Here is a 16,079-nt window from a genome sequence, read left to right on the forward strand (position 1 = left end):
TGGTGTGTTTTTCTTTGTTGTTACATGTAGGGTTTTTTTTTTTCACATGAATATCTAGTTTACCAAGCGCTATTCATTAAAGACTGCCCTCTTCCTGTCAGAAGGCAATGGGACCTTTGTTTTAAATCTAGTGTCCATTGTGTGTGTGGGTCGCGTCTGGAACTGTGTTTGTCCTTTCTTCACCAGCACCGCGTGGTCCTGACGAAACAGGTTATAAATGGCGCTTCGTGGTAGGGGAGTCTTCCAACGTTGTCGTGGATCCCTGCCCTGTGTTTCCATATAAAACTTAGAATCACCTTCTCAATTTCCAGAAAAGTAACTCTACTAGAGTTTTGATTGGGATGGTGTTGAATCTATAGATCAAGATAGAGAGTTAACATCTTCTCACCCAGGAACATGATTTGTCCCTGCACTTCTGTGATCTTGTTTCTTCTAGAATTTTGTGGTTCTTGATGGGAACAAGTCTTCTGTTTCCTTCATTAGAGTTATTCCTACATGTTTGGTACTTTTTTGGTGCTCTTGTAAAGAATAGTGCTTCTAAAATGAATCTTTTCCTGATTATTTGTGCCTCGTGTGGGAAATGACTCATCCTTTTGGTCTGATTTTGCATAGAAGTCAAACTGAAAAGTCAGCCGAGTGGCCCAGTGTTGTCCTTGCCTTAGTCATCTCCCCCCACCCCACCCTGACTTCAGGGTGGGCTGTGGACTGGCAGTTCTCGCTGCTCGGACGAGGTGAGACGAGCAGGGCGGCCTGCTCTGTGGCCCTGCTGTCCTCTGGTGCAGGAGGCGCACAACCTAGGACCGAGCCAGCCCCACGGGCTCATGAGCTTGGCCATTTGTCCCAGCTGCTGGCGGAGCTGTATTCTAATCTTAGGAGAATCAGCTCATCTTTCTGAGCCTCTTCTCAAGCAAGGAGACTCACCCTTGTCTGCCTGATGGTACAGGATGCTTGAGGAATCGGCACACTGCGTGTGCGGGGGGAGGGCTCTCCGGTTAGGGCTGGGGCTCCCCTCTGCATTTCATCTCCCTCTCCCGGGGCTTCAGGCCCGCAGCCAGGTGAGTGTCTGATGCTGGCTGTGCAGTATCAACGTGGAACGGGGATGAGACCCTTTCGCACAGAGCTGTTAGTGATTCTGTTGTCTGGTAGATAGAGAGCTTTCAGTTTTCAGAGCCAGGATCAAGAGCAGGAATATTTTATTTGAAGGTAGCTGCCCAGAGTTGACATTACAAAAGAGTGAATTCTCGGAGTCTTCAGTTACTGGGAGGTGAGGCCGGTGGTTTGCTGTCTGCAGCCTCTAGCTCTCCTGCCAGCGGCGCTCCCGGACGTCCATGGCAGTCACTCACACGGCAGGCCTTGTGTTCTGGGCGTTCCCACGTCTGGTCATGTATCAGGGACACATTCATCCGATGGTAACAGAAAACGTGACTAACAGTGGCTCAAATGGTGAACTGTTTGTTTCTTTTTTCTTTTTTTAAAATAGCAAGAAATTCCAACGCCAGTGGCTGCTGATTAGCTCCTCTGTTCAGCACTGCCCTCGGAGGCCCCAGGTTCTTTCAGAGTTCCCTGCATCCTTAGCTTCTAGGGTTTTCATCTTGCTTGTGGCCTCATGCTGGATGCTGCAGAAGCCATTTCGTCACCTTTGTGTCTTCATTCAGGGCAGTAAGAAGAAGGGGGAAGCGGAGCTGACCCTTCTATCCCTTTCAGCAGGGAAAGCTCTCTTGCCTCCCCAGAACCTCCTAGACATTCTATGTGCCAGGGCTCTGCAGCCCAGCTCCTCTCAGCTCCAGGGAGATCCTTATTCGCTGTCAAAGATACAAGTGAGACGGGGACTGGGGACAGGTTAGCCAACAGACACTGCCTGTTGCATCAGGACTTGCTGGGTGGAGGGAATGAAAAGGTCTGACGTTAGAGAAGGATCACGCAGTAAAGCAGGAAAAAGAAAGTTATGTTCAGCCAGGAGCCCTTGGTAAGACCCCAAGCCAAGTGGACTGCTTTGTTTGGTTCTTTTTTCCATGCTGGTTACTTTCTTATCCTATGTCTTATCCAGCTGGTTGCCACTCTGGCTTCCTTTCCAGTTGGCATAATTCTGTCAACTAACTCCTATTCTTACACTGATTAGTAAACACAAATGATTAGAAGTCCTGTGGGTAAATGAGAATATTGAGCTAACTTTTAGTTCAGAACTTGTGGATATTTTATCTTGTAGCCACTCATTTAATGTCTATGCTTTATTATCAAAAACACTGATTTTAGAAAATGCATATGTTACTTAAACAGATTGGTCTCCTTGGAAGATGCATGTCACTTAATCCCAGTGCAATATAGATAGATAGATCTCATGCACTCTCTCAGCTTTGTATCATATATTATAAACAACCAGCTAGAATGAATAGAGTAACTGGAGTGCCTGAGGAGAGGGAGAAACATGGGGTATTTTAGACCCCTGACTTGAGAATTTGCTCATTGCATGTTGGAAGTTCCTAGGCCTCATTTTCAGAATTCAGGGAACATAATCTCAGTGCCTTGCAGTATTTTGTGGGTTGCTGGTAACTGCAGGGTCTGAGAAGAATCTAAGATTGTGCTCTTTATTATCAGAGAGTGTTCTATGAAGTAATGCTGGTCTGAGAGCTTGGAATTACTTACTCTGAGTAAGTTTCAGATAGTTTCTTCTGATTTATACCTTTTCAAAATAAACTAAAGCAAATTTCAGTAAAGCATGGTCGGAGTTTATGGTTTTTACTGTAGAGTAAAATTTGTGCATATTTCCAGTATTTCTCTTTTCAGTTGCTTTTGCGTTCTGATGTGGCATTGTTATCAAAATATTTGGAGTGAGCTGCATGTCTGGTAGACTTTGAGGCCGTTACTAAGGCAGACAGGGTCGGCTCTGGTCCTTAGGAGCGCTGGTCTTATTTACTTGCCTGCTGGTCCCAGAGCATCAAAAAAATCTTTCCTGTACCCCTCCCCGCTGCCTGAAGTCTTTAAACCTTTGAGAAGTAAAACACAGAAGGAAAGGATCTGTGAAACTGGCAATTGATGAAATGTAATGAAAGTGGGATTTTTGAAAATTGTATAGGTATGAAAAGTTTTTAGAGAGACAAGTATTAGAAGTGCCCATATGACAGTATCTCCACTCATCTCCCACCTCTTCCCTGGCTGAGAGTGCTGCTTTTCCTCATTTGCCTAGGGCACTTTCTGCTCACAAAATGTTTTTGATGTTTCCCTTGGGAAAGTGAACTTGTTCCTCTGCTTGCTTGCTTATTTGCTCAAGTGATATTCAAGAATGAAAGTGCCAGGGCCAGAGTTCCCCTGGTGCTTGGCACAGAAATTCCCCTCTGCCTAGAGTGGAGTGAGAAGGGCCCCATCTGTGACCCAGCTTGCTCACAGTCTGAGCAGAATTAAGGAGCAGCCCTGGATTGATGCAATGGTTTGTCCTGTTGTGTCTTTCTTTTGATTAGGCAAGCTCAGTGAAAGATTAGGTCCACTGAATCAAAGCAAGAATGTGGAAAAAATAATTTGTGAGAAAATGAAGAAGTTACAGTTGCTCAAAATTAGGCTCGTGGAAAAATAACACTTTTTCCCCCCTCCCCATTAAAGAAGTCTGAAAGGCGAGCTTCTGCCTTCACCCTTCCTGCTCTGTGCCTTCAGCTCCATTCTGTGTGGTGGGGCCCAGGCGCTGTGTTTGGTGTCAGACTCAGGTTGTGTCTTCTGTGCCCAGGTGGACACCTGTTAACGATCTATTGGATTAGGATTGTGTGTGCAGGAACCTTCTTACCTGCCACCCATTTCTTGTTTGTTCCTTGTCTGTTGCTCTCAGCAAGTTAATTAAAACATCTATTAATAGTTAGCTGCTCTCAAAGGATGCATTAGGGACCTTGTATTTGGGGCTGTCGTATAGACTAGGAACTTCTTTCCTCTTGGTTTTTTGTTTCTTTTAACTTTCGTAGTTTTGTTTTCTTTTCATACCTTTATAAAATTCTTTCATTTTTAAAATGAGAATCTTGTTTCTCTTAGATTCAGAATATTAAACAGACGAACAGTGCTCTAAAAGAAAAACTTGATGGTGGAATAGAACCATACCGACTTCCAGAGGTAAGATTATGTAAATATCATCTTTGAAGTCACTCCCAAGTTTATCTGTTTAAGAATTTACTGTCTGTGTCTCCAGTACACATCTCCTAGAAGGAAGGGTATAGACATCATTTGTTATAACCCTAGTTGATGTTAATGTTCTGATAGAAGATTGATTAATCCTCATAAGGACATGCCTGCGCCTAAATGTAGCATGCTAACAGGACTCATTTGGATGTCCAGGTCATTCAGAAATGCAACGCCCGCTGGACCACGGAAGAGCAACTGCTCGCCGTACAAGGTAGGAAGCTTGTACTTATAATCAAGAAGCTTGTACTTATAAACAAGAAGCTCTGCTTATAAACAGAGAGCTTAGGCAGAACAGTCGCCTCAGGAGGGAGTTGTGCCCCAGCCTGCTCCCAGCACATCGCTCACCTTTAACAGACTCCTGTGAGCTTATATCCTTCTAGCGGACATCATATTAGCTGAATTTCTGCATTCCCTTTGGGCTTTACTTTTTTCCTTTCCCATGTCTCACAAGATGTAAAAATGAATCTGGAAGTCTTGGTGTCTAAAGGCATATTTCATTTTAGCAGCTGCTTGTTTGGTTCTGAGTAGTCAGAAAGGGCAGGTTGAGGGTTAGGGCTGTAAGGTTGGAGGTGTTCTAGTCCTGGGACCCTGGAAAGGCCAGTGTAGAATGTCCACAGCACAGGATAGCTGCTGGGTGACCTCAGTTATGCCATGTGGTGTGTGGTGAGAAGGTGCAGACCCTACATGACAGGTCATGCAGACTGTGACTGATCTTGCACATGGACTGTGTGACCGCTCTCACTCACGGACCGTGTGACTGCTCTTGCTCGCGGTCTGTGTGACCAGTCTCGCTCATGAAGCGGTCTTGCTCGCGGACCATGTGACCGGTCTCACACGTGGACTATGATCTCGCACGTGGACCGTGTGACCGATCTTGCACATGACCCGTGTGACCAGTCTCGCTCGTGGACTGCTGTGCTGCTCTTCCAGTTGGTTTCTACGCTAAGATAGTGTCTGCTGTTAGGAGCCCCCATGCTGCCTTATCTGGATCAGGGGTGAGTCTCAAGTGTGTGTGTGAGTGTGTGTTTTATTATTTTTCTCTTGTGTTGAAAAAGACACTTTCTTCCATCCTTAGCCATCAGGAAATACGGCCGAGATTTCCAGGCCATCTCAGATGTGATTGGGAACAAATCAGTGGTGCAAGTGAAAAACTTTTTTGTAAATTATCGACGCCGCTTCAACATAGATGAAGTTTTACAAGAATGGGAGGCAGAGCACGGGAAAGAAGAGAATGGTCCCAGTAACCAGAAGCCTGTCAAGTCCCCAGACAGCTCCATCAAAATGCCTGAGGAGGACGACGAGGTGAGTTTGAAGCAGCTGGTCTCTGCAGGATTCATGCTCGACCTCCAGATACTTTCTTCACTGATGACCTTTTCCAGCTGTAGAAGTAGATTTAGGCTTCAGCTGTGTCAGTAATGACTCTCACCCATAAATGCTGTAATATATGTTGACTTTAGTCATTTCTTGGTCACTGTGTACATTATTCACGTTTTAACTCCTGGACAAATTCTTAAGTCCACCCTACTTTCTCTAGCCACAGAACATTTCACATCAGTATTTCCTTAAATACAGTCACCACTTGGCCCTGAGACAGTACGTTAGAAGTGCCTTGAGGATCAGCCGTGTGAACTGTATGTGTGAGCTCAGGGTGTCCACAGGCTCCAGGTGTGTCTTTGTTGCTGCACCTCCAGTCTGGCTGCTGCTGGGGGGCCACCGGCTGAAGGACTGTTGGGGACAAGTCTAGGTCCTGGGTTGCCTGGCATTTCCAGAGTGGAACTGACACTCCTGTGACCTCCTGGGTGGTGGCACTGAGTCTGCTGACCCAGTAGGCAGAGATTGAGGGGAGATTGCTGAGGCTGCAGGGACCGTCTGCTGCCTGCCTACTTCCTGCATGCTCACCCTTCCCCACAGACAGTGCATAGGGCTAGGGGATAGGAGTGCACGACATCCACTTTATTTTTGCACTTGTTCACTGATATAGTAGGCTTCCCTGGTGGCTTAGTTGGTAAAGAATCCGCCTGCGGTGCAGGAGACCTGGGTTTGATTTCTGGGTTGGGAAGATCCACTGGAGAAGGGATAGGCTACTCACTCCAGTATTCTTGGGCTTCCCTTGTGGCTCAACTGGTAAAGAATCCACCTGCAATGTGGGAGACGTGGATTTGATCCCTGGGTTGGGAAGATCCCCAGAGAAGGGAAAGGCCACCCACTCCAGTATTCTGGCCTGGAGAATTCTAATGTGAGGATTAATTTACTCATCACTTTATCATCAAAATCTTCCCCAAACGAGGCAGGAAGGACTTGAAGTTACTTCTTTGTTGTTCTGTGACTCTTTGCTGCCAGAGCCTGGCTGCAGAACTTGGAGGCCCCCAAGCTGTGCGTGCATGAGCCTTGTGCGGAGGGTGCCCTGAGAGCACAGCTCTGCCAGCCACCCCCACCCCCCGCGTCCATGTGCCAGTTTGAGAAAGGGCCTTGAGGCATCTACACCTGTCAGAAGACGTGGTTTTAGAAGCATACTAATTTTATTAGACTGTTGAGATTTTGCTACCAGAAAATATTTGCAGTTGTGTGCACAGTCTCTAGTACTGGCAGTGTAAGCGGTTCCTTGACTCACACCCACCCAGCCCAGCCTGCCCACGAACAGGACAGCACAGGAGCAAAAGATGTGTTTTTTATCTTGGGGCAGTGACTTTGTCTGACAGCTAGTTGCCCTTTTAACAATAGATTACCTTCCCTGAAGTCCTGAAGCATTGAGAACATGAGGATTACTGGGGAAGGGCCATTAGAACTTGGAGAATGAAAGCTTTCTTCCAGGTCTGTTTTCTGACTTAAGGCTCATGAAGCAAAAATGAGAGGAAGCTCAGATCTCTTCCCTCTTCAGATTTCATCATAGCCGGCCCCAACAGAGTTAGCATGAAAAATGTGATCGCAGGTTGAGGACCCAGAGTCGTCGTCATTCATGATCTGTTGATGTGGCTTAATCTGTCAGCTGACGTTTCCTCCTGTCTTGCTAGCTCAGAAGGCCTGTCCTTCCTTTTCTTTAGTCCCTTTCTTCTTATGCTTCTTAAGGCACCAGGCCTCCTGCTTTGCCACCCTGGTTCTCCAGTCTCTGTGTGTTAGCCTACAGAAGGAAATTTATCTTTAAGGACCAGCTACTTCTCTGTGTCCACCAAGGGCCTAAGGGAGCTGGCTAATTGTCTGTCTGATCAGTGCTCAGAACTTAGTGTGCTTGTAATTTCTCCATTCCTGTGGAGTCCAGCAGCTAAGAAAGATGTCTGCTGGTGTCCAGCCTGCCCGTGGGTCTGCACTGTTTATGCAGTGCAGACAGATTTGAGAAGTTCATGGCTGTCTGTTAGCTATGGGCTTTCTTCCTTTGGAGCTGAGGAGGCAGAGTAGCCCACGAGGGTTGAGCGTGTGAGACTCAGGGTTCTCTGGGGAGGGGTGGGCACAGATGGAGTCTGGGGAGGTGTCAGAAAGGCATGGAATGACGCTGAAGGTGACTGGTTTGAAGGTGAACATTCTCACTTAAAAGTGTAGAGCGATTGAGTATTACTATTAAGGAGAAATTGATTTCATTAATAACAGTTCTCATAAATTGAGATTTCACCTGAAGGCACAGCTGTTTTCAGATTTTGGACTCTAAGCTTGGCTATTTTCTTAGAAATAAGACACCACGGGGGAGCAGCAAGCTCTGAGACCCTCGATGATCTTGAGGCCTAGGTTCAGCAGTCAGTCTTTAAAAATAAGAGTAGAGAATTAGAAAGGCCTGTGAAGTTTAGAAGATCCTACGATCTTTATGTTGTGGCTGTCTGCTGAACAGGGTGGGTGCCACACATCCCCGCCAGTGGGTGCTGGGATTCCCAGCAGTGCGCTTGCAGGCCCTGTGAGGTGGACCGCAGTGTTGGGTCCCTTCAGCTGACAAGGACCCTGATAACTCGCCCTGGACACACAGCTGGAAGGACAGAGCGGGGCCTGGAGGTCCAGGCACATAGCTGTGGAGGCCTACCCATCTGCCCACGCGGCCTGGCACAGCCTCCGCCTCTGCGCCCTGGCCTGGGAGCCGCGGGGCCGGACAGGGGAGCGGGGCCCCTCCAGACCAGAGTCAGCAGTGCGTCCCGGTGACCTGCCTGTGCTTCTGTCTCCTCCTTGCTCAGGCTGCTTCTGTCCTTGACGTCAGATACGCGTCTGCCTCCTGAGACGCTCTGCTGGCCTGAGCGCTTGGTGTGGACGCCTGCATTTTCCAGGACTCAGGTACCTCCAGACTTCACCCAGCCATCCGCATCACAGCTCTGTGGACAAGCAGCTATTACCAAAAAGGCACACACTCGCAGTCCTGGGCTACACCTGCCTTAATTCTCCGCTCGTTCCTCGTGTGGAGCCGCTTCCCCGAGAGTTCTCTGTGTCTCTCGCTCTGCCTCAGTGTGGGGATCCTGTGGCCTGCACGCTCCTGCGACGCCGGGGCCCGCCGCCCCCATGGTGCCCCGGCCCACCTACGGCAGCTCTTCCCCGTTGGCGGCTTCGGAACAAGGAGTCAGTCGGAGGTGCGACTCTGTTCCTGCATGGCCTGCAGTCCCTACTTTGTGCATAACGTACTTTTCAGAATAACTGACCCGTTGGCCTTCTGGGAAGTTTCCTTTGTTCTTTTTTGAGGCATCCACCTAAGTGATATCATGCTTCTTGGGAATTCCTGCATATCGGCAGACTGCGTCATAACCTTTATCGTGCCAAACAGCTTGATACAACTCCCCTTTCCCTCAGTGTAGGTATAATTATGGTCTATAAATTCACTTGGCTTAAATCTCTCCCCTCTCCTGCCCACGTGGTGGAAAGCTCATTTTCTGCACTGTCCTTGGAGGATCCTGGACCCCAGCACTCGCTGCCTTCAGCATCGTCACCCCAGGACGGGCGCCGCCCCGTCTTCTCCTTCGCCTGCCCGCCCCCGCCTCCCAGAGTGTCCGCACACGGTACCTGGTGCTTGTACATTGGGAATTGGTGCCTTCTCCTTTCGGCAACCATGTTTTCAGCCCTCTTTTCTGTTTCAGTGTCTTAATTCTTTTTTAAAGTTGATTGCTTGCCAAAGATGACATCACTGAGATGAGGAGACGGGGAGGCCTTGCTGCAGGTGCTTGACAGTGCAGACGCTCGATGTCACGGTGGGCAGTAATAAGAGGCATGAGGCTGGCTGGCGATGGTTCTCTCAAAGCTCTGTGCTCTTTGAGCGCTGTCCTCTTGGTACGCCTGGCCTCTTGCCTGTCTCTCCACGCAGCCTCTTGTCTGTCACGTGCTGGCCATGCAGGCACACCCCCCTCGATGTTACAGAACAGGTAGGGACGTGCTCGGTCACTGGTTCTAGTGAGTCCAGGTGGGAAGAAACCATCTGCAAAGGGGTATGTGATGCCTTTTGGTTGGGCTGGGAACAAGTACAGACATTTAACAAATGTTCTAAAACTTGCAGAATCACTTTTATTCTCTTGCCAGACCGTGGGCCTGTGGGGGGTCTGAGGGTGGACTGCGCCATGCCTCCTGGTGTGCCCCGTTCCCTGGCCCGTGGTTGGTTCAGTCTGCACTAAATATGTGGAAGGAGCTTTTTTGTTGTTGGCTTTTGCATCAATGAAGTATTTTTTGTGCTTTCAATACCAAAAAGAAAAAAATTCCAGATGCTTTAAGGCATAAACAGAATTCTTAAGAATTTGAAATATGCAATTAAAATTTGTTGTTTTGACTCCCACACACCTTGCTTTTTTTTTTTTCCCTCACTTTTTTTTTCTCTCTTTCCTTTTTTAAGTCAGCTGATTTTCTCTTTAGGAAGAGGGTCAGCACGACACCTAGAATGTTTGGAATTGACTTCTTTTTTTGAAATCTGGAGAAAGGTTATCAGGAGGGGAGTGATTCGGGCCTTTTCTGGTGCCCATCCCCTGTCCCTACATGCAGTGTCTGTGGGTCACGTGAGGGCTGGTAGGAAGAGCCTCCAAGGAGCTGGGCGCCCCCACCGCTCCTGCCAGGCGGGCGGCAGTCACAGCGGTCACTCTGCAGGGTTCATTCTGTCTTTGTCCTGAGCCTGCCGCCTAATTGGAACATGGCAGGAAAACACGGGCAAGAGGTGGCAGGAGTTTTTTGCACGTTGCCGAAAGAGGATGGTCGGCCTGAAGAGGCTTCTGCTGCGTCTGGCCTCTTCTCCAGCCCTCCTTCCTCGTTAGGGAAGCAGCGGGCACCTTGCTGCAGCGGTCTCTCTGCCAGCCGTGCTTCCTCTCTTCACCCCCAGGCTCTTTCCCTAGAGAGTCGGTCCCGCCTGGCAGTGCTTCAGGGCTGGTGCTGGTCTGTGCTGCTCAGCGGGCACACCGGCAGGGCCAGCCCATCTGTGCTCAGACGTCCCCTGACCTGGCTCCTGGCAGCAGGTGGTCTCCAGTCCCGAAGAGTCACGGTGCTGGCGTACTTACCATCATGGCCACTGAGTTTTGGCTTTCTCGCCAAGGGAAAGAGGTGTGTTGTTTTCATTTGCTAGAAGGAAAAAAGGTAGTTGTCTTTGCCTGACTGCCTTCGTTGTAGTTTCATGCATAAGATAGCACTGTGTTTTAAACTGTTTCATTACACTGTCTTTGCAATGATGTTGTAAATGCAAGAAATCACTTCCCTTTAGAAGCGAAGTGGTTTGGTCTTATTTATGGGACGACCCTTTTTAACATACCAAGACTTGGGTGTGTCATCAGGTTGTGTTTGGATGTGTAAGGGTCCATGATGACAGCTGCTTCAGATGCAGTGTTCACTTAAGCTTTGTCTTCTTAAAAATTATCAATGTGAATGTCATAATTATATATATTTTTTGTGGAAAATTTCTCCTAAGTTATTGTGCAAAATATAGTACCATTGAAGCAAATGATAGTTTACCTTTTAGTTTAGAAGTCCTGAAAGATATAAATTGTATTGCATATGCATTAAAGGTTTGTTTTATTTAATTTTGTGTAGATGTGTAAAGTGTTAGGTAAACATTTTTTCACTTACTCATTTGAACACCTTGTTACTTGAATATTGTTTTGACTGGTCTGAAACAGTGATGGATTCTGTAGGATCGCTCTGTAAGCAGGAAGCAGCCCCACCTGTTCTTACTGAGTGGGGAGCCGTGGGGAGGCAGCGCCAGAGTTGGCTGGACCCTGAAGTTAGTGTAAACCGCCCGCCTCCCCACGTCATCTCGCTGCGTCCGTGCCTACCAGACATCATCAGTTCCTCAAGATGGCTTTGGATAGTTTTTAACCTGCCAGATCCTTTGATGGTTGTAAACCTCTGATCAAAAAATGAGAAAGAAAAAGTAGTTGAGTTTGAAAAGCTTACTGTTACCACACACCACTCTAAGTGTGCTCGTTGTCACTTTAATTTCAACTATGCCCTATTTTTGTCTTTCTGATTATCAGATTGTACTATTGGTATAATTGCATACCAAAAATAAGCCAAATAGTGCATTACACTAACTGGATCCCTGCTTATATGAGCAAAGGTCGGATGGAGCCAGCTCACCCGAGAGCCTCGTGTTTCTTGTCTAGCCTAATCTAAACTGAGTGACCCCGGATTCAAGCTTGTGATATCAAGTAAGACTTTATCTCAAGTTGACTTGAGGTGGTTAGCTAATTTGAATCTAGTGATCTTGTGCAATGCTCAAAACAAATCCTCTTTCTGCCGCTCCCCGGATCTCCGCAGCTTTCCCTTCTCGTAGTGAAGCACAATTGCGGTAGCGTCGCAGCAGCGAGGGAAGGCCAGCACAGCCCATGCATGTTGTATGGTAACGAGTGTTTACAGCCCTTCCCCCGGGCTCAAGTCTGTGCTGGAGCAGATAGTATTCCATTACGTAGACTTACCAACTTTGCTAAGTGCTTTTTAGATTGCTTAAAAATTTTTTCAAGATTTTAAAAGATGTATAAGGTTAAGTTTGCAAATATAATGGAAATGCTGTATATCTTTTGAAGTGATAAAAATCCATGTTGGAATTTTAAAGAAAATATGTTGTAATAATGCTGTTGTAAGTAATATTTTAATGTCTCTTTTTGCCTGTTTTCTATTTCAGCACATTCATTGTGGTGAATGTTCATAGCATTATAATTGCTTAGCCATCGAATGATAACATTTGTTAGTAGAGACTGAAAATTTTATTTGTGAAACTCTGCAAAATTCATTTTTCTATTTCCAATATTTGCTGAAGTTAAATAAAAATTTTCAAGCCATTGATGTAATAAAATATGAAACAAAAGACTGTTCTGACCCACCAGGCTCAAAGCAGCACCCCACCCTGACTGACGCCAACTGGGTTTTCCCTGCCTCTTGCCCGGGGCCTTTGGGTTTCTGAAAGCGTCCGTTCCCCAGCACTGCGCGCTGTGGGAGCACACAGCCAGCGGTGCTTTTGTTTTTAAACCTTAGATCTACCTGAACTGCATTATTATTTTATAATATATGATCATCTTATGGTTGGGATCAAATCAATGGACATGAATTCATTATGTTTGTGATAGCTGAGGACTTAAATGTGTAGGTTTAATTAGAGAAATTTTTTTTCCTGTTGGTGATTTTTCTCTTTTTGGCTCCACTGGGCTTTGACACCTGGCTGCCGGCCTCAGCACAGTCTCGGGACTATGGCAGAGAAGAGGTGAGATGACTGCTTGTCTTGCCTCTGGTCAGCCCAGTGGACACAACCCAGATCTCAGCGCCTCGCTGAGTCACATGAGGACTCTGTGAGTGCCCCATGGCCATCTCTGTGGCCCTTTCTAGCCGGAATGTAGGATTTGGTTAGATAATGCTTGTATAAAAATCAGCCTTGCCTCACACAACATGTAAAACACGTGGGTGGGCTTGCTCTGTGTAGTGACTTCCCTTAGTGAATGGGGTTTGCGTGACGCCTCCCAGAGGCCCTTGCCTGGCAGATGTGGTCACCGTGCTGAGTGTCCGCGGAGCGTGTGTGCGGTGCTGCCAGGGGGTGGCCCCTGGGAAAGGAGCTCAGAGGCTCAGAGACCTCAGCCCGTGTCTCTGGAGGCGACTCCAGTCCAGACCCAGAGGGAGCCAGTGCCAAGGTCAGAACCTGGGTTTCCTCCAGGAGACAGAGGAGGAGGGAGACCAAGAGGGTGTGCGGGCAGGGACAGAGGAGGCCGCGTTGGCTGCTGGGGTGGACCCGGTGAGGGCTGTTTGGGCTTCTGATGAAGTTCCCGCCCCTCACTTCGGTCTCTTAAGTTCTCCTCCTCCGTGTGTGGCACTGCTGTGTCTAGGCTCATCGGTGTCGCCTGCCTCAGACCCCCGCTTGAGGGCCTTCCTCCATTACTACGTCCAGTGACAGCTCAGGCCCCTCCCAGTGTCCTGAGCTGATGCTCTCGCTCCGAATTCATCTTGACCCTGACATGCCTCTTTTCCTGCTTGGTCTCACCCCACATCTCCCAGCCAAAATCAGGGCCCTTTCCTGCTTAAAATGCTTCCTCTGCCTTCCAGAGAAGCCCTTCATTCTGTCTTAAGCCACATCACATGCCTACTGCAGGGCCAGTCTCGGTGCTTCTCTCGAAAACGACGCCACACCCCCCTGCAGGCCTCCGCCTTCAGCAGAGGACCCAGTCTCCGGGCCTCTGCTGCTTGCACGTCTCTGCACTTGCTCTTCGTAGTGTACCACGGAGAAGCTGCTTTACGTTTGTTCTTCTTTTGAGTGGGTAACCAGCATGCTTGTTAGAAAAGGCAGACAGTGGGACGTGAGCTCCCCGCCTGTGGCCTCCAGCCGCCCTCCCCTTCAGGGAGCCGCGGCTCTGGCGCCTCCTTTGAGAGTGTATCAGCAGGTGTACAAGCACGCATGCTCACTTGCACGTGTCACATACTCACGTTTCCATGCAGATAACGAGCAGTTGTCTCTCCATCAGTATGTGGGGAATTGGTTCTAGGACCCCGCAAACGCCAGAATCCAGGGCACAGTCAGGTCTCCCCGGCCACGGGTCCCCGGCCCACAGGTGCAGAGGGCGGCTGTGCTGTGTATACTGTTCTTACCTCGCACAGTGGCGCCTTGGTCTTCTGGACCAACCCATGGATAGGAAGTTGCTTCATTCCCTTGCACTGGTTTCATGGTATCCAGTTACGACAGTAACTGTTTATTTAAACTGTGTCATTTGATAGTGAAGAATCATGTAATATCGGCAGAGTGGAGCCAGCCTATGTCATTTTGCCTATAGGCAAGTGTTGTGGGGATAAATGTCTAAGATTGGCGCTTGAGTCCAGAAATCGGATCGCTCTGACACTTGACACGTGATGCTGTGTCTCTCTCAGAGGGGCGGTGCCAGTCTCTCTCTCCATCGGCCGTGAATGAGGCAGCCTGTTGCTCTGTGCCTTTCCTAACACTGTGATAATTAAACGTTTTGATCCGAGGTGTTTTATAAGCTTTTCATGAGATCCAGGGCTGTCATAGTCATCTCTGTGCCCACAACTGGCGATAATAGGCTCGTGGAATAAAGAGCTGGGAGGTCAGCACGTTGAAGAAGAAGAATGAGCGCCTGCCAGCTCTTGAGTGCAGGATGAAAGGCCCATTTGTGGTGGCCGCCCTCGGAGGGGAGGGGGACTCGGCGGCCGCTGGTTCCTGGGCATCCAGAGACGGAAGAGCTGAGGTTTGGGGTTTTCTGGACACTTTGCTTCTTTCTGAGGCTATTTGCTTTTTTTTTAATTGCCCAAGGACTGGGGGAAAAAATGAGTTGGAATTAAAGCTCTGGTGCGGGTACATTAGGAATGAGGTTGGAGAGCGCTCTGTGCAGCCTGGTTTCTGGTCCTCTGTCGCCGCCCCGCCCCCGTAAGGTGCCACACGTGCTGTGCCAGCTGACCAAGGTCCTGGCCGGAGACGCTGCACAGACACCTTCCAGCCGAGACGCCACAGGCAGCGCTTCTCAGACCTAAGTGAGCCGTGGGGAGAGATCGTCCCACCTGGGGCTTTCTTGGAAGGCGTCCTTGAGGAGGTGACAGTTGAAGAAGGAGTGACAGCTGGCCTGGCGTCCCTGCAGACCCATGGTCTATGTGGGACGTGCCTATTTCCTCGCCACCCGTCGAAGGGTGTTGGAACTTCCTGTGGCTCCACGGTGATCCCTGTGTCAGTCTGGGTCCCCACCCGAGGCCGAGGCTGGGGAATGTCGCTGCTGCTTGGAGACTGGGAGCAGTCGTCACCTGCAGGCACCGCACACAGACTCCCTCCGGCAGGCTGCCCTGTGGCCGTCAGGGTAGAGGGCAGGAGGCAGGGCTGAACGCTGCCTCGTGACTCCAGCTGTGGTTTCTGTCTGGGATTCCCCGGCCTCGGGGCTGGGCAGCTGCTGGTGACTCCTGACCTCAAGCCAACGTCCTGCCCGAGGACAGGCGTTGCTGGAGGGGGCCCCTTGTTTTCCTGCCAAGACTCTTTCATGAAATGAAGTTATTTGGCGGACGGTGGCTCGTGACACTTAACTGATTGAAAAGTAAATCTAGCAGCAATTAGCTCTTATATCCTGCATAATCATGAATAGGAAATTATTTGTGGTTTTTAGTATTAATTGCTTGATTTGTTGAAGATGATCTTGGCCTCCAAGGACCAAACATGTCTTGTTTGATGTAATGCTCATGGCAGCCTCACGCAAAGGGCCTACCATCCTGGTCTTAGAGGGGACCGAGACTAGGAGAAGAATGCCTTCCCAAGTTAGACGAGTAGAAGGGGCCTGAGTTGGGGCTGGACATGCCAGAGGCTCTGCTCTCCTGTGTGGCCACCTCCTCAGGCCCCGGGACACGGCCTCAGTCGCTCCTTCAGCTACCTCATCTGTGAAGCAGGGACGACAGCTGTCTGACTTACCCGAGGCAGAGCCCGGAGACGGCTCGGTCCAGCTCAGGGGCCTACAGAGAGGAGATGCCCGACAGAAGGCTCACCCTTCCCTTCCACAAAGACCTGTTTTCTCAGGAGTATGTGT

General features: G+C 49.0%; 1 protein-coding gene across 2 annotated transcripts in view; it reads left to right on the top strand.

The window, feature by feature from the left end:
- Positions 1–12,391, top strand: part of RCOR1 (REST corepressor 1) — a 117,706-nt gene extending 105,315 nt beyond the window's left edge. For both annotated transcript variants that reach the window (XM_065906431.1, XM_065906432.1), the window contains 4 exons: positions 4,012–4,089; positions 4,312–4,369; positions 5,234–5,460; positions 8,310–12,391. In XM_065906431.1, the coding sequence (XP_065762503.1) occupies positions 4,012–4,089; positions 4,312–4,369; positions 5,234–5,460; positions 8,310–8,351 (405 nt within the window). In that variant the 3' untranslated portion in view covers positions 8,352–12,391. The remainder of the gene's footprint in view (positions 1–4,011; positions 4,090–4,311; positions 4,370–5,233; positions 5,461–8,309) is intronic.
- Positions 12,392–16,079: the final 3,688 nt, after the last annotated feature.

Source organism: Muntiacus reevesi, chromosome 15 (genome assembly GCF_963930625.1).
Source record: "Muntiacus reevesi chromosome 15, mMunRee1.1, whole genome shotgun sequence".
Lineage (NCBI taxonomy): Eukaryota > Metazoa > Chordata > Mammalia > Artiodactyla > Cervidae > Muntiacus > Muntiacus reevesi.